A 25,328-nucleotide genomic window follows, 5' to 3' on the forward strand; every position below is an offset into this window, starting at 1 on the left:
AAATTTCACTCCTCACACGTCTAATATTGGTGTTTGTTTAATATTCAAACAGAAAGGACACTTAATGTGCTGGCTTTTATTATTTAGCTGTTTCTTCAGCTGGATATGGGACCAAAAATGTTATTTATTCATTGTTTCATATAAAGAAGCCAAAAAGTTTGGAGCCTGGATCCCACCATGGAAAATCCAAGTTAAAAAGTAGTATATTCTATTTCAAATTTTGCCTCAGTTGAATTAACTCAAACTTGACTGCATATGAAATGCTATAGAATTAAGATAGGAGAGAGTAATTAGTAACATATGATAAGTTGTTTCATCAATATTTGAAAACAAAAGCAAGAGTTCACACAAGTTCTTTTCGGACAATTAAAAAAAATATTTTGAAAACATGATTGAATCCTTTTTTTGACAGCATAACTAAAAATTAGAGGTACTCTGGCATTTCTCCAATGAGACTAAAGCTATAAGATTTAGGGGATTTTCATGCTGGTTCTAGTAGATTCCGTGGATGATCTCCAGTAAGATCTCTCTGATTCGATTAGCTTCAGTTAGTCCACCTCTAACCACCTGAAATAATACATAGAAAGATTTATAAATTGTTTATGTTGCTAATAATTGCAGCACACACAGTACAAGGTGCTAAGCAAGATCTCCTTTTTGTACTATTACAAATCTTGATATTTTCGGGCAATAGTTTTTTTTTCGCTACTAAAAAGATTACTTTTTTAACATATGTTTCTCCTACCTCCACAGATGAAGTAATAAGAATAGCTCCTTTAGAGGCAGTGGCACTGGTGTCATTTATATCAAATCCAAGAACATTCATTGCCTCCATCAGTTTAGTTAGTCCACCTCTTTTCTTTTGGCAGACTATTTTTATCCAAAGCTTAGTTGGGCCAATGTGAGCCACTTGAACTTCAGGCTGTTTTAGAAAAAGAAAGATAAAAGTTGTTTTACTGTCCTTTTAATTCAAGAATATCAAAGATTGAAACTTTGGTTTTATACATAAAGTTACCTACCTCTGTGCCCCATTTACCCATCTCCTCTGCAGTATCGATAATCTCTTCATTTTTTGTCTCCAGTAACTCCCCCTGAGTTGCTTCCATTTCAAGAAGCTGCTCACTTAGGTTGTCCACATTCATTTGTAGCTCCCTAATGTAAGTGATGGCGTCAGTGATTATGGTTTCTTTTGTCATCTGAAATCAGACAAGAATTTAAACTTTTTTAGATTTTTTTAAAAAAATTCATTCTTTATGAAACTATGTAAAGAATGAAAGGTTTTTGATTCATTGCATTTGTAATGTTTGGGACCAATGAGCGTAATTGAAGAAGCCTTTCGCTAAGTTTTTGACGCCTATTTCTCTCAGCCTTAAGGTTCTTGGATTTGTATTCTTTAACTTCACCATCAATTTGCTTCCTTTTATCTGTTCTTCTTCCTACTTCCCTTTCTTCAGAGTTGTGTGAATTATCAAATGGTGTATTGGGGAATTCCATTTTAGCACACCTAACTACTACCATTTAAAAGAGAATATTGTTATCATATGTTAAAATGAATTCCTAAATTAGAAAGGAAATCTATAGATGGAGAGTATTGGTGCTAATGATTAATATGTTGAGTGCAGCTAAAAGAAGAGGCAGTACTGCACTGGTTTTTTTTTGTAGGCAGAGAATAGGTTTATATAGGTGCTCCTCACAACAGAAACATTTCTTGGTTGTTGGAATCTTCTTGTTGTAGTTTGTTGGGCATTTCCTAATTGATCACAATGTACTTGGGGTGTCTTGGAAGGACTCATTTTTGGCATGAGAAAGAGAGAGTTTTTTTTGTAGGTTCAGACACTACAACCCTTTTCAGTTTTGGTCTAATTACACTTTTCACTTATCCCGAAAGAGATGAATTCAAACGGGGAATATGGTCAGTAAATATTCATATACCCCGAGTTTAACTTGTTTGGGACTAAGTTGAACAAGTACTTTTTTATGTTTACATACTAACTAGTATGCATATAACATAACAATGATTGAATGGGAACGATGATATAGACATCGCCAACCAACTATGCCTCAATCCCAAAATAGTTGGAATCGGTTATTATGTATCCTCATGGTTTGATTATTTACGCCTAGTTGTCAACTTAATAAAACCCACCTCGTAAAAGGCTATTGGGTTAAAGAGTAACAACCACCCGAAAAAAAAGGAATTAAACAGAAAGAAGAATAGAAGTGGGGTAATGTTCTTGTTAGTTATGTTTGTGACTACTTTGTGGTTGTTACTAGTATTACTGGCATTGTATAGTACAAATGAGTGACCAGAGCTGCTTTAAGTAGATATTTTATTCTCCTTTCACTTTTTTTTTTTACACCTGACATGAATAATTTCTTTTAAAGGACAACTTCATTTTGTAAATCACTAGAAAGAGTTTATGGTATTCCATGTATGTATTTTGTACTTTAACCACTCAAAAACTAAAATATGGTACAACAATATACCTAGTGTAGATGATATGAATGTAATTTTATCGTCCATTTTGTATAAAAAAAAAGAAATTAAATACAAGCGCAAAAATATGAAGCAACAACTTCTAATGCTGGTATGGGAAAAGGCCATAGGAGCCTTTTACTTTTCAGGAATTATCACATAAGTCCTTCGTAACATGACACCGTAGAATAAGGCTCTTTGTTTTATTGTTGTAATTTGTTGTACCAAAATAATCAGATTCTTTCAGCTATTATGCGATAAGTTAACAAATGCCATATATAAACCAAATAATAAACATTAGGGGTATAATTGAATATTTTTTTTTTTTTTCATATTGAATATAAAAATGGGGTATGTTAGATATATGGAATTATATTTCTCCCATTTCGAACGTCTTGCTCAGCGCCAAAAATCAAAATAAGCAATCAAATGTCTACTTCTTCATCTCTCAGCCGTGTGAAAGGCATCTTTGCCGGAAATGAAAGAGCAATAAATCAGATCATTACTTGTTCAAGACCCACCGATCGAGCCCAAGCAATTGTAGACTTTCAAAAAATCATCTGAATGCCCCAAATTCCGACTGAATCGCCTCCATTATGAAATCACCATTCACCAACTTACCGAAGCCAAACACAAATCCGGCATTATAGATATCATAGAACATCAAAAAAAAGTATCCTGATATTCGTAACGAAGCCTTTGTTGCCCGTCTTATTCTTCAAAAAAAAGTATCCTGATATTCGTAACGAAGCCTTTGTTGCCCGTCTTATTCTTCTTTATGGCAGAGCGAAAATGGATCATCATGCACGTAAGCTGTTTGACGAAATGCCTCAACTAAGTTGTCCGCGTACTGTCTTTTCCTTCAATGTCCTACTGGAAGCATATCTTAAATCAGAGAAATATGATGAAATCGGCGGCTTGTTTCGCGAATTGCCCCCGAAATTGTCAATTGAGCCTGATCTGGTGTCGTATACCACTGCGATTAAGGCACTGTGCACGGCTGGTTTGTTGGATTCTGCTGTGTATTTGATGGATGAGATTGAAAATCATGGGATTAAGCCGAATATTGTCACTTGTAACACGTTATTAACCGCATTTTATGAAAGAAAAAGGTTTTCTGAAGCTGAAAGTTTGTGGGCTATGATGGAAAAGAGAAATATTATCCCCGATCTTTGCAGTCACAATATTAAATTAATTAGTTTGGTTAAAGCTAACGAGGTTTCAAAGGCGATTCAGTTCTTCGATGAGATTGTTAACAAGGGTTTCAAACCGGATAATTTCAGTTACAGTGCTATGATAAAAATGTAAGTTACATAAGGGGAATCTGGAGGAGGTCAACATTTGGTATGAGAAGATGACGCAAAACGGATGTCTTCCGGATGTTTCAACATTAACCATACTTATTAATTTTGCTTGTAGCGCCAAAAAAAAATCGATTTTGCTCTGGATTTGTGCAAGGAAGCAATGAAGTCACGTAAAGCTATTCATAATACAATAATGCAGAGGGTTGTCAATTGTTTGGTTGAGCATTCTAAGATTGAAACTGCGAGAGAACTGGTTAAGTTGGCTCAGTCTTATAAGAGCTTTCGGTATGAGCTTTCCTTGACTTTGCATAACTAGTTCTTTCAGCTACGTGATTTGATTGTTTACTTGAGCGAGGTGAAGTGATGAAGGGTTTAAGGAATGCTCGGATACTCTATACAAAAAATTTAGCTTGTTGCATTTAGGTTAAAGTATGTGAATGCAAGGATTTTATTGTTACACCCCAAGGTAGTTTTAGAAGTGAAAAGGTATTTGGATTGTTGGTGTGCACAAAATTTTGAGATGATCAAGCCCTTGGTAGAATTAATTAAGATGTGTATTAATTAGTCTAGATATCACTATTATAAAAACTAAGAAGAAATCACCTAAATAGTGTGTTTTACGAGGTGTTCTAATTTCAAATGACCATTATCTAGGTTTTACTTTTCCTTTTTAAATTCATAATGGGACGATTAATAATAGAAGTCATTTCATCTCGTAGAGAGTCGATGGAGCAATATAAGAAGGGAAAAGAGAGACTTACATATAGTGTTTATTGATGCAAAGAAACACACAACATAGTCTAGTTATATAAATTTTTGGATTTCAATTATCATGTTTTAATTTTAAATCTACATTTATTTATGAAATTTGTAAAAAAGAATTAACTTCAATTAAAAAGCCATGATTTCAAATTCCGAATTGAGTTTTCGATCGTTTTAAATGTAAAATCTGCCACATAAAATTGACATTTTTGAAAGAAAAAAAATTCATGCTCAACACAAAGAAATCAAACATATCATACCTAATAAATATATTAACAAAAGCTAATGCTAAATGAATTTGTTATTTTATAATTCTAGCCAAATTTCCTGGAAAAATCTTTTTTCCTTAAAAAAATACTTGGCTAATTATCATTGTGACTAGTGAATATTTGCAAATTATATGTGTACGAAAGTTTATACTAACACGTAGTCACAAATATTTATAATTTTCACAAGTTGTGAATATTTTATGTCTACAAAAAAAAAAAATATAATTGAGAACATTCAAATTGCATGTTGGGTAATTCTGAACGGGCTTTCAAAAGGAGCAGGCCTACATTCCTAAATGGATTAACCTCAGTTACGAAACTCCAATTCAACGCCGCTTCACATGGCTTCTTCTTCTTCTTCCGTTTATCGCCGGCTTCACGGACTCTTCACCGGGAAACGCAAAGTCAGTGTAAATCTGAAAACTGAACAGCCCCAAACAACTTCCACCAAACCGACATCCAAACTTTCTGAAAAACATAAACTTCAAAGCATTGTTGAGAACTTCAAAAAATCATCTGATACTCCTGAATTCCGAAACCGTTGCGCCAACTATACAGCCGCTATTCGCCGCCTTGAATTCAATTCTTCTGCTATCGAAGACATTTTTGAACACCAAAAACAATACCCGGAAATTAGCAATGAGTTCTTTGTCTGCCGTCTCATACTTTTATATGGTACAGTAAAAATGCATGAACATGCCCGTAAATTGTTCGACGAAATGCCAAACTTAAGATGTCAACGAACAGTCTTTTCTTTCAATGCCCTTTTGGAGGCCTACTCAAGGGCAGAGAAGTACGATATAATCAGCGATTTGTTTCGTGAATTACCTGAGGAGCTATCCATAGAGCCTGATGTAGTGTCCTATAATACTTTGATTAAGGCATTATGGAAAGCTGGTTCTTTGGATTCTGCTCCCAGTGTAATGGATGAGATGGAAAAACACGGAATCATACCTGATAAAGTGACTTTCAATACGCTTTCAAACGCGTATTATAAAAGTAAAAAGTTTTCTGAAGCAGAAGATTTGTGGGTATTGATGCAAAAGAAGAATGTTGATGCTGACTTGGGGAGTTACACCCTTAGATTACAAGGATTGGTTGCGAATAACCAGGTTAACGAGGCGATTGCACTGTTTGAGGAGATGGGGAAGAAAGACATCATCCCAAAAGCTTTCAGTTATAACATTATGATCAAAATGTATGTGGATGATAGGAACTGGGAGGAGGCAGAAAGATGGTATGTGAAAATGGTGGAAAATGGATGTTATCCGGATAATGCAACATTTGAGAAGCTCATTTCTTTTGCTTGTGACAAGGATAATCTTGATTTTGCGCTTGAATTGTGTAAGAAAGCTATTGCTTCAAAAGTTGCTATTCATAATGCAACAATGCAGAGGGTAGTCAATGTCTTGGCTGAGCATTCCAAGCTTGAAGATGCGCAGGAGCTGGTGAACTTGGCCAAATCATGTAAGCTATACCACTCCCGACCCCGATCGCGGTATAAACTTTCGCTGCCTTCTTCTTAAATAGTTACACATTTTATGCGATAGTTTACTTGCACTACTGTTACTGCTGAACTATGTTTTTAGGATTTGTTGGTGAGTTTTATGAATTACCCTTCAAGATTGAAGAGTAAAAGGCTTGAGAATGCTAATGAATATGTTGCTTAAAAGAAATTTAGTTCCTTTTTACATATTAGCTACCAAATTACTAGTATATCATAATGAATTTTGTAGTCTAATGAAATTAGGCTATTTAAAGAATCTCATTCTGGACTTCAGATTCATTCTTCAAAATATCTAGCAATTTCCAGAGGTAGACCTCTTTGCTTCCTCTAGTTAATGTGCATTGCATAAAATTGCTTGCTGCGGATTGCGATAATCACCAGTTAATTATACTTTGTCAAAACTCATATTAAGCAAAAAAAAAAAAGCAAGGCTTTTGCTGCATCATGTCACATTGTTCCAAAATGGTCAACTCAAATCTCATTGTAGATCTTACATTGACGTAAATAAACTTATGATCTTTTTTGTGTTTATTCTTTTTTATAACTTGCCAGTGGTGGAGAAGGACCTCATAAAAATGATCCTTTATATTAATACCCAAAGTAACACCCTTTTTTATTCCTTAATTAATATCTTAAAAATGAAATGGCAGGAGTAATACTTTATAATTTGTCATGAAAAAAAAAAATCTGTGTATTGCTCTGCATCAATTCACATTTTCAGCATGAACATATATGAGAATTCTATTGTATCTACTACTTTTTTAAAACTAACTTAAAAAATAGATTTATTACTAATTAGAATGGAGAAGAGTACATATGCTAAGCATTATTGATGTGAATAAACTAACTTAAGTGAGAACCAAATGATAGGGTCAATTATTCCTGTTATGCTTGAGGGAAATAGGCATTACTATAGGTAAGATTTTCCATGGAGCCATAGAACTCGATGATGTGCTCAATCGTGATTCTCCATCCGTGTTGCAAATTTTTGACTTGATATGCTTTTCTAGGACAGGAAGGCAATAATTATCGACATGAAGTACATCATAGGAACCATTCTGGCCACGTTGAGGACAAGCCTTTTGAAAGGACAATGGAATTGCACTTGGTGAAGGCACCGTATATTGACATTTTCCCATGTGTTTGAAACCATATCCAGAACATGTTAACTTGCATCTTCATTAGTTAAGCCCTATTCTTCTTTCATTAAGTACTCGACTTATGATCCATCGTTCCCTTCTTGATGCTCATCCTACCAAAATTTAGAACCACTTATTAGAACAAAAGTTGGATGATGGTTAACCCATCACCAACTCAGTTGGTGAGACACCTCCGCTTAATCAGTACTAGCAGAGACAACCATTAGAAAGCGACACCCCCTTCATCAACAAAAAAGAAGGGACATCCCTTGACAAAAGATTTCCCTCGTATATGTGTATATACTACCTTTGCGAGGTTGAGAGGCTTTTCTTGTAGTCCCTCGGTTCCAAAGAGAAGATATTTGAAGTATGGTTGCACGAAAAATATGAAAACAAAATATCAAGATATAAAACAAATGAATTAACACATAGTAACACCTTAACACCTTGAAGGATAGAAAATACAGGATTACTAAGTACTACTATTAATAAAGCTGTGAGAAGATGGGCTAGACCTAGCCCCTTGCCTCTCCCATCAAAAGGGCGACAATACTTGGCTATCTACTACTTCTACCATAATTCGCCACTTTCACATCTTCCTATATCTAGGGTCGTGTCCTCAATTATTCTTTGGCCTGCCTCTACCTCTCCTAGTTTATGCTACAGCCTATGGCTTACACCTACATACTGACACATCTGTGCAGTCCTCTTCACATGCCGAATCACCTCAGCCTCACTTTCTTCATCTTGTCTTCCACGGAGGCCATTCCCACCTTGTGTTGTATAACTTCTTTCCTAATTATCTCTCCTAGTATACCCGCACATCCATGATCCATCTAAGTATCCTCATCTCCGCTATACTCGCATTTTTGGCCACTCTGTATAATATAACAGGAGCAGATATTAAGTGTACTGGAAACAACTTCTCTATCCCGTAAAAGTAGATGCAAGATCTGTACATGCCTTACGCTCTTCCTACCCCACTTGTGGGATTACATGGGGTATGTTGTTGTGTAGTATAAAAGCGCCAAAACTTAAATAATCCTAGACATTTTTGCTCAATCTAACTTGTACAATATAGGCTACAAGTGACATAAATCAAATTCAAATTAAATGGAGGTAAGTGAAGAACCATTGTTGATCTCTTTGGAGCGGGGTGCGTGAAAAGAAGAAAAAACACTCTTTTCAAATTGGAAACCATTACCATCTTTTTCGAGGTCATCCAAAAGGCAAAGAATTTGAGCAATGGAAGAAATAATGCCTTCAACGTGTGAAATTAGGTCTTAGACCTAACTCACATCCCAAAAGCTAGCTCAAAGAGATGCCTAAGCCTTATATGGAGTTCACCCATCTCATTAACCATCGATATAGGACTTTTGTCATTCTTTAACACAGTGTTAGCTAAGTCATCTATTGATGAAGAATCTTTAGTTGATCCATGAGCCATGGGGAAGTAAAGGTTGATAAGCACCCCTGAACTTACTATCCCATTCTTCAACTACTCCTCTGCCACAAATAAACCATTTTGCTTCTGCCCACTGCGATAATAAATAAATAAATCAAGTGGAATTCTACAAATTTAACTAATACAACATTGATACTAATTCTTTTGTTACGTTATTAGCCTAGTTTAACTTGTTGTAGCATGCCAATTCATGGGCAAGTGTACTCATGTATTATGTTTCAGGTCTCTTGATAGTACATTTTTTTTTTTTGCAATATCAGTGTATAGAAATTTTACTTTCAAGACAATTAGTTCAGTAATACAAGTCTCCAAAAACCCTACAGTCAAAAACTTCGATCGATCATATATACTTAATGTTTCAGTCAATGAAAATGAAATCAAGAAAAGGCGAGATTGATATCATCCGTGTATAATTGTTTTAATATTATCCGCGGATATAACTTAAAAATTCATTAAGAAAAACATTTATTATTAACTTATTCTTTAAATTATTTTTCAAAATTTAAGATTATACATCAATTAATATGAGCATTAAGTTGTCATTTAGACATATATAATAGACGTTATTATTGAGTTGTCGACGTCTATGATGTTTTGAGTTTGTTATTGAAAGTTTTTAAATTATGTTTAAATCAAATACTCAAAGTTAAATTTATTTAAACATAATAATTAATCAAATTACTTAAAGGTTTTATAAATCAAATTACATATGCATTTGATCATTTATGAGTATTCTTATCTTAAAAGTAAAGCAATTGAAATTGGGAACTAATTATGAAAATTATGAAGTTAAAGTCTGGAAATTGAGGAAGAAAATGTAATTCTAAACATGTATGTATACATGTTGGGAGGATTTTATGTTAGGTTGTGGAGCCTGATTAATTCTAAACATGTATTTTAGGCTTTACTATTTATTCTCCATTTATTCTCTGTAACAAAAATACTCTGATTTATTAATATAAATATACCCCACCGCCGTGGAAGTTTACTCACGGGGTGTTACCACGAAATATTGGGTTTTCTCTTTCTCTCTCTAGATCTCTCATCTCTTTCTCTTGAAAGTTCATGTATTCTTCATTCATAAAGTGTGTGTGCGTGAATTCGATCCTAACATTTTAGAAAATGGAAGATAATTATATACATATATCTGTTTTCTTAATAACGTATTTGGTTATATATGTAATTTATGGGAATTGGGACGTATTTATGAGAGTCTGAGAATTATTCTTTTCATATACGTAATTTAATAGGATATGAAAATTGTTGAAATTGTACTTTTCCCTATTGTATGAAGAATTAAATTGATGAAAATGTGTTAAAATTTAGGGGAAAAACAAAAAATATCAAAAAAGAAATCAGTTTATAATGTGAGTAATCATTATTATATTTTGTGGTTGTGATAAAATATTACTATCAAAATAATTTATTCATTTTTTACGTTAGTTCATAAAGTTTGGACTTTATCCTTACATTTTATATTGTTTCAACGTCAGTATTAAAGCCTTTTGCTCAAGTATCCTTTACTTTTTATTTCCACATTTGCATTTAGTTTTTTTATATATCTATCTTCAGTTCTTTGTTTTTGTAATTATATTTCCACACTTCCCTCAACTTCTCTGTTTTTCCACTTTTGTCCCTTAAATTTTAGGTATCATCACTTCTAATCCTTTCATTTTCATATCTCTATTAGCCTTCTTAAATTTTAATGTTGTTAGTTTGACCCCTCAACAATACTCATAATTACAATTTTTCCTTAAGTATTTCTTTCTTCCCGATCATTATAGGCTAAATATTTTATTTTATTTCATAATTCGAAGCAAAGAACAATGTCGATAGAAGAATATATCATGAAAATTTGATCAATTACGTATGCAATGCACCATACTTCTTAGTAGACAGTAGAAATTAATACTTAAACTTCTTAAAGTACCTTCCAAATAAATACATAAATCAAACATGATCTTAGATTGGTTTTTTTTTTAAAATCGTAGACACTATTATACCCTCTACATTATAGTAATACTTAATGGAGGAATTTTCCTTTCGATTTCCCCTTAAACATACTCCTTTTATAAACAGGAAATTAATCAAACAATTGATGTCAGTTCATTAACACCTATATGAGAATCTACAACAAACTTTTGAAGGTTGTAATAATTGATAAATATGAAATACTCCTTTACTTTTATTTGTTATGTTCTGCTTTTCAAAAGTTAATTTGACTAATTTTTAAAAATTAAATTATATTACATTGATTCGATATTTTAAATAAAAATTTAGATATTCAAAAACTATACAAAAAATACTATAAATTATCTTTTTTTTTTGCGTATCAATATAATGAAAAAATACATCATAAAGTATTAGTCAAAATTCTAATAATTTGACTCTAAAAAGAAAGACCATAACAATTAAAAATAGACAGAAAAAGTAAAACATAAGTTAATTATAGTAAAAGATATAGTAAATCCATTACATATTTTTCTTTTTAGCTATTAATCGTGTAAATGAATGTAGCCATGATGGAATGTAAGGTTTCGGATCCTTGGCGTATAACATAAGAAAAAGAGATACGGAAATTAATTAGGTGATAAAATTTCATGAATCTTTCTTGGAGATTAGTTATTTAATTGATTAATTAATTAGTTTGGAAAATTGTAAAGCAACTTGGCTTTATTGCTCGTGCTTTGTATCCAGCGCAACTTGAGTAGTACGGCGAGTTTATCAATTAAACTTTGGGTTATGAAAGAAAGAGAGATTCAAAGAACTGTCTTAATTTAATTGCACCGTTAATTAACCTCGTATTATACCTTATCACAAACCCATTTTCTTGGGAGTTTACACTAATCAGGAGTCTGAAGTAAATTATAAAAAATTCTAAATGGGTATATCAATTTCTTTTCTAACCAAAAGGGTAAAATCGCTACTGATGGCGATTTTATTCATAATTTTTTTTAAAAAGAAAATCGCTGTTAATGTAGCGTTTTTGGCGATTTTTTTTTTTTAAAAGAAAGTTAGAATAGCTGCAACAACAGCGTTTTTATAAATAATTTTTTTTTTTAAAATAGCTGTGTAGATAGCGATTTTAGTGTGTAAAATTTTTTCATTTTGGAAAATTGCTGTGTGGACAGCGATTTCTGCACTTTTTTTGTTCGGTCATACTGATTTGTTTTTTTAAAAATTTTCTGCCAATTATTTTTTTGAAAAAAAAAGTGATCTGTTTTTTTTTCTAATTTTCTGCCAATTATTTTTTTAAAAAAATCATATCAAATATTGGTAAATTTTTTTTCTGGTCAAAATAAAAATGACATTACAATTGTTAACAAAGATTTCACTTAATACGATTATAAGAAATAAAATGATAGCAATATTTTTTTAAAAATAATTAATTAACTAAAATAGTTGTCTAGCTGCCATGGCACCAAAATTTTAAAATAGAAGAAAAAAAGTTCCACAGAAATTGCTGCCTTGGCAGTGATTTTCCGAAAAAAATAAAAATAAATTTCCCCTCTAAAATTGCTGCCTAAGCAGCGATTTAAATTTTTTTTTTAATAAAAACACTGCACGGGCAGTGATTTTCTCGTAAAAGTGAAAAAAGTTCGGATAAAATCGCTAATAGATCAACGATTTTATTCTTTTGATTAAAAAAGAAATTGATATACCCTTTAAAATTTTTGATAATTATTTGTGCCCTTTAGGTTTCGGACTCCACTAATCAGTGGCTTCCTTCTTCTAAACATTACTACGTCCTCCAAGCTAAAATAAATGAATTTCAGATATTTTTTCTACGGTCCTAAGTGAATTAATATTTGTTTTCCCCCCCCCAAAATTATCCTTTCATTTTTGTAACTATCTCTAGCTTTAAAATAAGTTTGGGAAAAAAAAAGAACAATGAAATTACCCTTTAATAAAAAAATAATTTATTTCAAATCGAAAAGAGCACTATTTTAAGGTTAATATTGTGCTCAAGTACCAATGATTCTCTCTGTCTGTTGATTAATGTAACATTAGCTAATAAAATCCTAATAGTACTGGCTGACATCATGTCAACTTTCGACTATCTTCGAAAGATTCTCCATAGTTTATATTATTACGATTTACGTGTTTTACCTAAGTAGAAAAATATTAATTTTAATTTTTTTTATAATTTAGTCTTACTTATACCTTTTTGAAGAAGTTTTTTCCAGTGAAATTCCTAATAAGTACTCTTACTATTTTGTTCAAAGGCAATATTGAACATGAACTTATTATTATTACTCCATCATGGTTATTATTATTATTATTATCCTTATCATTATTATCTTTTTTATTTTTGTTATTTTCATGGCACGACATCTAACCTAGAGTGAAGGTTGGTTATATTGAGTACTCAATAAGTATAGAGAAAATCCTCATATCAAATTTTAGAATGTGGATACTCCAATATGATTTTGAGTTTGAACTTTCAACTATCAGGATTTTATTATACACTTATTCAAAAGTGGAAAAGGGGGAGAAAGGGTTGATATTTTATCTGTCAAATACTTTTTCGATCTTAAAGTAAGTGGTGTTTTCAATTTGGACATATTCCTTAAGAAAATTACTCATTTTTAAAGAAAAAATTATTAACTCTTATAAAGTGTTAAATTTCATGTGTATTAAAAAGGTAATTTTGGTAGTAAAAAATGATTCTTCTTTGAATATGTAAAAAAAACGCTTATTTTGTAGCAAATAAAAAGATTAAGAAAGTCACTTATTTTGAAATCATAAGTTGACAAGTGAAATAAAATGTCTTTATATCAATAATGAATTATTATTATTTTTTAAATTCAAATAACTGCGTCTGAATTATTTCGTCAATTATAAACTGTATAGAATATATGAAATGAAATTAAGTTTTTTCTTACATTACTCTTAAGTGTTTTTCGAAAGTAGGGACTGAAACGTGAGAACTCTCTTTACTTCACTTTGTGTTTATAAAAGGTGAAAATGTGGCTCACTTTTTTCTTATGTATTATAGACATAGATGCTTCAAAGTTGCATATCAACTATGGATATTAGAAGGTCAGGAAACTACAAACCTAGCATTTGGGAGGATGGATATGTCCAATCACGACCTAATTTGTACGCGGTAAGTCCAAAAATATTTTTCATTTTCGATATTTCAAACTTTAATTACATCGCGATAGCTATATGCATGCATGAATATGCTAATTCTTTATATATTTTTGGGAAGAAAAGAATTAGTGACAAACTTGTTCATCATGCAGGAAGATAAATATTGTGAACGAGCTGAAAAACTAAAAGAAGAAGTTAGGAGGATGTTGGAGAAAAGAATGACAAACTCATTGGAACAACTTGAGCTTGTTGATATTTTGCAAAGACTTGGCATATACTATCACTTTGAGGAAGAAATTGATACAGTATTGAAGCAAATATACGTTGATTATAATAAAAGAGATCATCATAATGAGGAGTTGTATGCTACAGCTTTAGAATTTCGACTGCTTAGACAACATGGCTATCATCTTCCACAAGGTATTTCAATTTTTCCTTCTTTTTTTTAGTTGTGGCAAGACGGAGGTGGTAAGTATTCCTCCATCCTTAACTATATCGATGTTTCAAGCTTATGCCTAGGAATGGTAGTTGTATTCGGTAAGGAGTATTTTACTCCCTAAATACGACTCTGGAGTACCAGACACACAGGATGTGAATATATACACTGATAATATAAAGAATATACATTTATATTTGTATGTCTTAGCATTTTGCCAATTACATGTACTTATGTTATAGCTAAATCTTATCCTCAAGTAGTTACTTTTTTTATTCTTTTTGTAGAGATATTTTGCAGTTTCATAAATGAGGAAGGAAAGTTCAAAACAGCCCTTGTGGAGGATACTAAAGGACTGTTGAGTTTGTATGAAGCTTCCTATCTTTGTATGGAAGATGAAAACATTATGGAGAATGCTCGAGATTTCGCTACTCATTATCTGATGGAAAGCCTTAAGAAGAAGATGGATGAGCAAGTAAGTCATGCTTTAGAAATGCCTGTGCATTGGAGGATGGAGAGATTAGAAGCAAGATGGTTTATAGAAATTTATCAAAAAAAAGAGAGCATGAATCCACTTCTACTTGAACTTGCAAAGTTGGACTATAACATGGTGCAAGCTACATACTTGGAGGAACTAAAACAAATGTCAAGGTGATTTCTATTTGACATTTGAAAGTGCAAACACTAACTAAAACACTATTTGGCTTCTTTTTTTTATGAATTTTCTTTTTTTTTTAGATATCTGGTCGGTGAGTGAAAAATACTTTCTAAAAATATACAATATATATTCATAAAGATTGTTAATATAGTATTAGTAAATTGAAAAGAACAATAATCTGGCAGGTGGGATAAGAACATTAAACTTGTTAAAAAGATGAGCTTTGTGAGGGACAGATTGGTGGAAGGCTTCTTCTGGGCTGTTGGTTTCACTCCTAATCCTCAGTTTGGATACTGCAGAAAGCTTTCAACAAAGCTTTCTGTTCTCCTCACAACAATTGATGACATTTATGATGTTTATGGTACCTTGGATGAACTTGAGCTCTTTACTGATATTGTTGACAGGTTTGTCCACATGCTTTACATCTTTTCCGCTCGATCTCACAATTTTTATACTATCAGGTCATTGTCACCTAAAAGATAAATATCCATAATAAATGAAATCAATATTTATTGTGGTTTACTTGTTGTGAAGATGGGACATCAATGCAATAGAGCAACTACCTGAATACATGAAAATCAGCTTCCTAGCTCTCTTCAACTCAATGAATGAACTGGCTTATGATATTCTCAAAGAACAAGGGTTCAGCATAATTTCACATATAAGGAAGCAGGTACTAGATTAACCTTTTTTCTTTCAACCAAGTTTATCTTGAATATACCACCTAATTGTTGTTCTGTACCAAAATATTTCAGTGGGCTAACCTGTGTAAAGCTTACTTATTGGAAGTGAAGTGGTATCAAAGAGGATATACACCAAGCTTGGATGAGTTCCTCACAAATGCCTGGATAACCAACACCGGTCCTGTACTAATAATGCATGCTTATTTTTGCATCACAAACCCCATAAAGGAGGACGAATTGCAACGCTTAAATCATTATCCTGCCATCATTTACTCACCTTCGCTAATTCTTCGACTTGCAAATGACTTGGCAACTTCACCTGTAAGTTAATTATGCCTGATCAAGTAAGTTTCTCTGATATATATATACTACAACTCAAAAGTTGTTTCATTTTTTGTTCAGGATGAAATCAAGAAAGGAGATTATCTTAAATCGATCCAATGTTACATGCATGATTCTAAGAGTTGTGAAGAAAATGCTCGAAACTACATAAAGAAATTAATTGATGAGACGTGGAAGAAGATGAACAGAGATATTCTAAGGGACGAATCCTTCTCAAAGGATTTTAGAAGAACTTCAATGAATTTAGCTAGGATTGCTCAATGCATGTACCAGCACGGAGATGGATTTGGTATTCCAGATCGTGAGACAAAGGATCGGATACTCTCCTTGTTCTTTCAACCCATTCCTCTTACCTGAAATAATGCCATGCTTCATTATGCCTGTTTACACTTCAAGCTCAATGTAATAGAAATAAAATATATAAGAATATATGTTTAAAAAAAAAAAAAGTATATAAGAATATCTGTGATAAGGCACGTATCTTATATTCTTACTCAAGGAGGAAGAAGCGAAGAAAGATCATTTGTACCTTCTCAAATTCCTGGAGGTTGTGGATCGAGCAGCTTGGCAATTCCTTATGATTACTAGAAGTTATGCCTTTATCATAAATAATTATGAAGTTGTTATTGTATATAAGACTAGATCCAGTAATGTGTAGGCAGGCTATAGTATATCTTTTATTTGCAGAAAGATTGTTGTTACGGGAGACACGAGATACTTGTCTCTCTTTGTATTTTCGAATGCTTTTATCCCGTATGAAACTTAGGTTTCTATCAATCTGTTTTCCATATCCTGAAACTTGTATAATGTCCGGCAGTAAATAAGGCTTTGGAAGAGCCATGGTATCGCAAGAAGTTATCGACATTGTCCTGAATTTCCGACATTACTTTAACAATGAAAGATGAAAAACCCTACAAGAACAATAAAGTAGAATACAGGGATCCCCTGACAATCCTAAATTGGGGATGAAAGTATTATAATCTCATTCTCAAGAAAATATTTATGAAAGAACAATTATACATGTCAAAATACAAAACACATCATCAGGGGCAAGCAAATGGTTTTTTATTATGTTTCTGGTCTTCTGATCATTCACTCGTTGAGCTCATCAATTGGAATGACTTAACCAGTATACAAGAGGCATGTACCTAGTCCGTTATCCCAACTCCAGTCGTGCTTATCGTTAGTTTATACCATGTGAGAAGCCTGTCCAAACACAACCAGTATACCAGCTTCATTGTTATGAAGCTAGAGCGTTCAACTTCTTCTCAAACATCTTAGCCCGCCGAAGGGCGTCCAAGGCCTCTGCCTGCTTTCCAGAACGTTTCAAGTTTAATGCCTTTAATTTCTCTGCCTTTACCCGCTCTTCCAACTGCTTTCTCTCATTGGAAGATTCATCAGATACACGTGCTTCAGATAGTTTTGGCTCTGATCTTTCAAGGATTTGAGAGGCAATAGTGCCAGTTTTATCAGTATCACCAGTTATAGGTTTTTTTGTTTCCTGCCTTTCAGGGACACGGGGTACAACAGAGGTGTCTGCAATTCCAATTGCTTTTAAAGCAGAGAAAAGCTGAGGATCAAGAAAATCCTCAACACTGACACCCTCTGCTGATTCAGCGGTGAGGTCAGAAGACTGCATTGTACCTTGTGAAGACGCTTCTTCCAACTGGCTCTCAATAGCCTTTGCCAATTCAAATTCTGCATCGGCTTCTTCTGTCCTACCTTCCCTTCGCAACTTAAGTGCTTGTCGTTTGTGGCTGAGAGACTGCTGTTGTAATTTAAACCGATCGCGTCCAGACAATGGCTTTGGACCTGAGCTGGGACTTACTTCTTTCTGTCCTACTTGAGATATATCAGGTTGTTTGTTTGGGCTAGCTTCATTTTGTCCAACATGTGAAGTATTAGGACCCGCTGAGACTGTGGAACTACTACTACCCAGAGTCTTTTCCTCCTCAAGGTGCTTCTCCAAGAGTTTTGCCTGTCGAAGTTCCTCCTTGGCTTCTGCCACTTTCCCTTCTCGCTTCAACGCAACTGCTTTCCTCTTCCGAGCCAGAATATCTTGACGAAGGGAATTTTGATCAAGCTGAGAATTAACTTCCTCGGCAGTTTTTGACTCAGAGATGCATGGTTTCTCATCTGATTGAGAGACCTCTTCTGGTTTCTCCGGGGTACGTGTAACTTTACTTTCCATATCCTCAATTGGACTCTTCCGTAAATCTGATGCTGGAAACTGTGGGTTCTCAAGGGGAGAATCAATAGCTATACGCTCTTTCTGCTCGTTTGACTTAGTTGGGTTAGACATAGATTCTTCAATTTCAGCCAATTGTTCTTCTAACATTTTAGCAGCATTCATCAATTCCTCTGCCTCCTCAGTCTCTCCTTGGCGTCTCAATGTGAGAGCCTTCCGTTTCAAGCCCAGAAGTTCCCTCTGGATTTCACCTTTACTCTTTTTAGATGCTCGAGCTTGGATGTTATTCGTAGCTTCCTTAGTTAGGGACTCGCTAAGATTAGAAACATTATTTTTCCCTTGAAATGATACACATGGAATATTAGCTTTTTCATCATCCTGCCAGCCCAAATTATTAAGCAGTGAAAGATAAGTTGGGTCATGCATATCTTGATCTGTAACCTCTGCATCTTCATCTCCAGCATCAATATCTGTAATACTTTCATTACGCTTATTCCCAGCAATAGGCTGCACAAATTTTGGTGGATTATCAATATCTTCAAGTTGCTTCTCAAGAATCTTGCCTCTTTCCAGTTCTTCTTCAGCCTCATCTAACCTTCCCTCCCTTCTTAAAGCAAGAGCCTTCTTTTTAATACCAAGAAGTTCTCTCTGGATCACAGACTTATTCTTTGGTGCTACTTTGTGCTCCTTATCCTTTCTTTCAACGAACTTTCTTACATCCTCTTCACCATTACTTAGTTGTTCTTCAAGCTCACTCTCCAGTGTTTTTGCCCTCTTCAGCAGTTCCATTGCCTCCTTAGTTTTACCAGCCCTTTTCTGGCTAACAGCTTCTCTTTTCAGAGACTGAATTTCACTTAGTAGCACTTCCCTATCAACGGGTTTGAATTGCTTTTCTGAAACCTCAGATTCGGCGGCATCTTCAGTCCAGCCCATTGACTCCAAGGCAGCTGCTATTTCTGGGTCATACATGTCATCATCAGTTACTTCAAAATTACCATCTGTACCAATATCATCAGCAGTTCCAAGAAGGTTGTCAAAATCATAACTAGAATCTGGTTTGTATCCAGTGGATAAATCATCAAATTTGTCAGAATCCAGCCCACGTATTAAAGAAGAAAGCTCATCATCAGAATCTTCATCATCACCCAATAGTTCCTGCTCTTCTATTTGCTTTTCAAGAATTTTAGCCTTCTTCAATTCTTCTTTGGCTTCAGCAAGTTTCCCTTCCCGCTTCAGCTGGAGTGCTTTTTTCTTATGAGCAATGACCAGTGACTTGTCCATTCCATGAATTTTCTTTTCAGGATTAGTCTTTCCAGAAACTTCTCCAAGAAGTGCAGAAAGTTCACCTTCAAGGCTCATGGTTGCTGGCCTTTTGTCAGCAGTACGAAGATCCATATCTGACCATCCCAGATCTCTGAGTTCAGAAGCAAGATCATCCTTCTCTTCGGTAATTTGCGGAGAGAGCTTATTTTTCCTACCAGATGCTTTGCCAGCATCATTATCTTGCTGGATCTCGGTGATATTACTGGACGACAATGCTCTTTTACGATTTTTTCTCAGAGAAATCTCCAAAGCAGCAGCCTGCCTTTCAAGTTCTTTGCCCCTCTTAAAAGCCCTTAGAGCTTCTTCAGGTTTACCTGCAGCTTTTAGAGTTCGGTGATTCTGTTTTTCTTCCATGGCTTGCTGTCGTAATTCTTCAGGAGTAGTGGAACCCATCTCAGCCTGCTGCTCTGTCTGATTACTGCTTCCTTCTCCAGCCTCATCTTTTCCAGAGAAATCTAGAACATTTGAACCTGATGCCGTGCTTGCTGACTGTTGATCATGGGAAAGAACATCTGAGGTCCTTTCTTTACCCAGAAGGTGATTTAAAACTTCATCCTCACTCTTTGATGCAAATCTTGAGCTCCCTACGACAGACAACACTTGTATTTAAATCGAGCAGTAGTTCATTTCTATCTATTAGCACAGTAACAATGACTGAGTATAACCAGTTATTTGTTTGGTACCTTTTGATGCTCTACTTTTTTGACCATATCGCAATTCAAATCGTGCAGCCTCTTCTAATCTTTTGCACGGTTCACAAATACGCACCGGTGAATCACCTTGTCCGCGTAGCACCATTCTTTGCTGGGTACAGCTATTGCAGAAAATGCCCCCGCACCTCCGGCAATGATGCTGAAATTTCAGTGTGAATCACAACACAGGTGAAAAAAAACCAAACACCTACCATATTCATATTTCCATTCAAACAAGCACAAAGAGACAGGAGAGGGGAGGATAATATCCTATATATAGTGTTGGTAGTAAGGAGATAAAAGATGATATTGATATTTCAACAATAATAATGCAAAAAATGTCATTACTAAAAGAGCAACAGTAAGGCAGAAAAGGTCGAAGCCATACCTAATCAACTTCAACATGGTGTGTCTTAGAAAAAAGAAACCACTCTAGGAAAACCAGAAAAGCATGTCCGTTAACTACTCCTTTCAACTACTACCTAATGCATTGCAACCTATTCTCACAGCCCAGAGAATGGCATATAGCCCGCTACTGAAAAGGATTGGTTTTTAGGCAACAATATGCGAAAAGTTTAGAGGCTTCACAGCAAAAAGCTAGATTCCTAGAAGGTAATCTGCAAACACTTGTTTGGAAACAGCAAGAAAATTTCAAGGCCACACGTGTGAATTTTGTTTGGAGGGGAATTATCCTCGAGCTGAACCACTACTGAAGAGTTTGAGAACATCATAACTCAGATATTCCCAAGAAGATGGAAACTACAGAAAAAGAATTCAATATCTAAGCTATAATGACCATAATTTGCTTTCCAATTATATCAAAAAGGAGAAGGTTCATAGTTCTCATAAGAAACAACATCTGCTAACATTGATCTATCAGCAAAAACAAAAAAAAACAATTCAGCAAATGGAATTTTAACTCCAGCTTTTCAAACACGGTCGATAGACGCCTCAATTGAATTGGAGCTCTACTTGACAAAAGGTTTGGACTATGAATAGCACACAAAAATATCTATATTCTTGGATTATTAGCTATGAGAGAAATATAAACAATTAAACACAACTACTAAAAGTTATAAACACTTCAAAACCAATTACTACTGTGGAGATAACCAAATATATAGAAGCATCTTTGTGGTCAAGAAATTCACTAGAGTAGGAAATGAAGAACCTCTTTTCTCCAATAACTACAATCGCAGATAAGAGCACAAGTGAATGAAAATTGTATATTGCTGATAACAATGGAAGATATGGGAGTGGGGTGGGGGGGGGGGGGAAAGAGCTATAGATTCCCATCTTAACACCCGTGATCATTTTCCTGACATTGAAGAAGATTGATTGCAACCATTCTTGTCCAAACACTTGTTCCAATTTCCGTAACAATGAAATTGAAATGCATAAACTGTTTGCAACCAGGCTAAAATAGATTGATTTTCTGATGAATATATTGCCTATACTGCACACCCTTTCAACTCTAGAAAATTGGCTTTTGTACTGAAGGAGGACCAGCTTGAAATAGCACCCACTAAAGTGGAAAGTCAGGTGATTCCTCTATATTTGGAACACAATAGAGTTCTCTGCAAGATGCGTCACTAAGCACTTGGGTCAAAATGACATGCATTATCTAGATGAGGAGGTGGAGAAAAGTTAATAGCATCAGCCAATTGAGCTGGTCTAGAGGAAATCTAGAAATCTACTAAAGACATCCACAGCCATAGTTAAAGTACAATAAAATATGTGAGATTGTAATTTCTTGCTCCCAATTCGTTGCAGAAAGAGGTTCATATTCCAATGAAATAGGAGAATGATGAGCTATTGGGTTTGCTTAAACTTTCTCTTGGTGACTTTACTACCTCTGAAGGTATCAGATTTTTTGTCGAGCTTATTTTCTTGTATAATGCATCCTCAACAGATGGTGGAGTACAATGGAAGCAGTATCATACTGCATATACTATTATCTTTTTCTTGAGAATTGGTGGAGCTGGAACAAAGATAAAGATGTACTGAGCAAGCTTGTTCACATCCAAAGTTCAACACAAATCCAAGTAAAAGAATTCAGAAATCTATTGTAAGCGAGCATTTCAGTCTTGCCACTAAGCCTAAAATATAAATTCGCCCCGTATCTTTCCCAATATATCTCTTTTCTCTCAATAAACCTGTTTATCGCAAAAGTACTTTGATTGCCACGCTATTCAGGAATAATATTTGGGAGGATCAGCTGTACACTTGGAATTCAACATAAGATCATTTTGTCGAGAATAATGTTCACAAGAGTCCTTCGGCAATATTAAACACCTCAAACATACTGGAGTAAGGTACAAAGTTAGAGACATTCTGCTGTAGAACTAAACCTAGGAGAGATAAGCATTTCCATCAGTATATTATATAAATCGACCACCAATGCTATAACATAAAGGTGAGATTTTTGCTATAGAGTATACCACAAACACTACTTGACAACACATTCCAATTAAGTCAATGGAAAAATAAAAGGGTATAACATAAAAATTCAATCAAAAACTTATATTTAAGATCTAACATGTGATTATTCAAGAACCAAACCCCATAATGATCAAAACTGAAAACCTTGCAAATTGGCCTAATGGGTATCAAGAAAAATCATATTTTTAATAAAGGGTGTGAAGAAAAAGTTGAAGAAACCATGGAAAACAAACCTTGCGATTGATGAAAGTGAACTGAGAAGAACATCCTTGGCAATGAGAAGCATCAACTACCCAATTATTCCCTCTGAGTGATGGTTTTGAAGGTAAACCGATCTTTTCCAACATTTCCTTCAATCTGTTACTTTCAAAGTAAAGAAAAAGTAAACTCAAATAGAAAGAAGAATCCTTCGCTGATTCACTTTTTCTGATATCTTGTTAAAAACGCCGAGCGGAGCTAACCAAACGACGACGTTTGTTTCAGCGAAAGTAAGAATAAGAAAAAGAAATCAAATACGCAAGGCAAATACCTAACAAGAATTGTTTATTTATTTATATTTATTAAGTAGTAGTAGTAATTGTTTTAATACCTAAGAAGAAATGGCTATCCTTTAATTTCTACGTTGATACTTTTTGTCTCTTAATTCTCAAATATTAGTGTGTCGTCAAGTTTAATTCATTTCAAAGTATTAATGTTTTAGAAAAAATAATATTATTTATCATAGTTTTCTAATTGAATTTTTACTGTTCTAAATTCTAATTAATAAAGTGTTAAATAGTAAAAAAAAACTAGATAAAGAATAATTTTTAATGGTTAAGGCTATTAAACCAAAGCGCGCGCGCATATATATATATATATATATATATATATATATATATATGAGAGAGAGATAACTTAAAATATGTCGAAAATTATACATCACAGTATGTATCTAATGGTAACAATATGTTATCTTGACATGTCCCTTTCAAGATACAATAATCTAACAAAATTATAACTGTAATAATTATGAATTAGATATTGAGTGTGAAGCTTACAAATTATTTTTAGATATGAGTTAGAAACTTAAATTATTTTTCTTTCTCACAATAAAAGTTTTTCCCATAACACTAACCTCTCTTTTATATACACATTACACTATTTCCTATAAACCATATATAAGAAAGAAAAACTCTTATTTTTATATAGAAAAAAAACTGAGTATAATTAGTTATATATAATAACGATAGAATTGATAGAAATCTTACTCCCACGCATTACGATCTTACGTTATCTTAATTTTTACGATATTTTGATGAATATGCATAGGAACCACCAGCCTATGACAACATCGTTGCACATAATTATCTGAGATCTTAAATTGGCATACAAAAACTTGGACCAAACTTCTCGTGAATTTATCACTCTATTTTGGGCACTGTTACATCTGGCCCAATTTATTCTAAGGGCCTTGGCCCAGTCATTTGCGAGACCCGAGTCTTTTATTTCTTTTCTTTTTTCTCCTTTTCCACTTCTCATTGTGAAAAAAATATACTACATAATACTAGAAGGAATTTGGTTAAGACAATTGCTACAAGGATTGCATATGAATACGATGCAAACTTCAAAGATTATAATACGTTTTTTTAAAAATCTCTAAATTATCATGTTTGTCATAAGATATTTGGATTATTTCGTTCAAATTTATGTATATGTAGTCTGATTTTAATAGGATAAAGCGAGATTTAGATTAATTAATAAATGCAGCAGCATTTTGACCTCAAAATTACTTATCCATACACATAATAATGTAGTAAAATATATGCGTGACTATAGTATCTTTGTAGTGGAATACATTGTATTCGTGCACATACAATAGAGAAATATATTGCACTCACGTGCTTAATGAATTGTATCTACATGTAAACAATTTTCACACCTAACTGTATTCGTGCAAATAATAAATATATATATTCATATGAAATCTCAAATTATGGCTGTCTTTTAAATTTACCAGTGTCACTTGATTTTTGATGATAGCAAAAGGCTTAATTTTCACTTTGTTGACTCATAAATGCACACGGACTACGATAGGCTGGGAAGCGCGCAAAAAGAGAATCACAAATATCAAAGATGTTTGTGTTGGAAACTTCCTAAGCCTAAGATGAATATTTTGATCAATTTCAAGGATGTTTGTGTTGTATTTTTGAAGTTCCCTTTTCATTTAATACACCTCCTTTCTCCAACAAGACATGTCCTGTTGAAAATATAACCACTTCTTTCGTTTTGATTAAAAAAAAATCTTAAAGATTGAAACCCTTTTGGGTGCCAATCATTATATATCATCTTCTATTACATGTTTGTATTTGCTTCTTTGACGTAACAAAGAAGCTCTTAGTTCCAACAATGTGACACTTCAATGTTTTAGATTTTTTTTATATGCAGAAACCCGTATGACATGGTTTAATTTTATCCTTGAGAAACTTTTTCAAGTGTACAAATGTTATACAATATATTTACGGTTGCATGTTTCAAATATACCTATGTTATGACACATAATGCAACA

At 33.7% G+C, this 25,328-nt stretch overlaps 4 protein-coding genes and 1 pseudogene across 5 annotated transcripts; 3 read left to right on the forward strand and 2 right to left on the reverse strand.

Annotated features, from left to right (window-relative positions):
- Positions 1-294: 294 nt before the first annotated feature.
- LOC107010629 (transcription factor DYT1) lies at positions 295-1,827 on the reverse strand. Its single transcript, XM_015209908.2, has 4 exons — positions 1,294-1,827; positions 1,020-1,196; positions 746-922; positions 295-567 (listed from the first exon to the last, which is right to left on the reverse strand). The coding sequence occupies exons 1-4, from the start codon at positions 1,516-1,518 to the stop codon at positions 493-495; spliced, it is 654 nt and encodes a 217-aa protein (XP_015065394.1). The 5' UTR covers positions 1,519-1,827; the 3' UTR covers positions 295-492.
- Positions 1,828-2,792: 965 nt separating this feature from the next.
- On the forward strand, positions 2,793-4,265 carry LOC107010565 (pentatricopeptide repeat-containing protein At3g13160, mitochondrial-like). Its single transcript, XM_015209852.2, has one exon. The coding sequence runs from the start codon at positions 3,269-3,271 to the stop codon at positions 3,782-3,784; it is 516 nt and encodes a 171-aa protein (XP_015065338.1). The 5' UTR covers positions 2,793-3,268; the 3' UTR covers positions 3,785-4,265.
- A 754-nt stretch (positions 4,266-5,019) lies between these two features.
- On the forward strand, positions 5,020-6,586 carry LOC107009513 (annotated as a pseudogene). Its single transcript, XR_003576501.1, has one exon. The product of XR_003576501.1 is annotated as a pentatricopeptide repeat-containing protein At1g55890, mitochondrial-like (transcript).
- Positions 6,587-13,927: 7,341 nt separating this feature from the next.
- LOC107010881 ((-)-alpha-terpineol synthase-like) lies at positions 13,928-16,495 on the forward strand. Its single transcript, XM_015210145.1, has 7 exons — positions 13,928-14,032; positions 14,172-14,439; positions 14,743-15,106; positions 15,299-15,517; positions 15,648-15,786; positions 15,869-16,117; positions 16,199-16,495. Exons 1-7 carry the CDS (start codon positions 13,928-13,930, stop codon positions 16,493-16,495), a joined length of 1,641 nt encoding a protein of 546 aa, XP_015065631.1.
- A 486-nt stretch (positions 16,496-16,981) lies between these two features.
- LOC107011522 lies at positions 16,982-23,260 on the reverse strand. The gene is made up of 3 exons (XM_015211058.2): positions 23,017-23,260; positions 20,333-20,501; positions 16,982-20,233 (listed from the first exon to the last, which is right to left on the reverse strand). Exons 1-3 carry the CDS (start codon positions 23,128-23,130, stop codon positions 17,379-17,381), a joined length of 3,138 nt encoding a protein of 1,045 aa, XP_015066544.1. The 5' UTR covers positions 23,131-23,260; the 3' UTR covers positions 16,982-17,378.
- Between the last annotated feature and the right edge of the window lie 2,068 nt (positions 23,261-25,328).

The sequence above is a fragment of the Solanum pennellii genome, chromosome 2 (genome assembly GCF_001406875.1).
Source record: "Solanum pennellii chromosome 2, SPENNV200".
In the NCBI taxonomy this organism is placed as follows: domain Eukaryota; kingdom Viridiplantae; phylum Streptophyta; class Magnoliopsida; order Solanales; family Solanaceae; genus Solanum; species Solanum pennellii.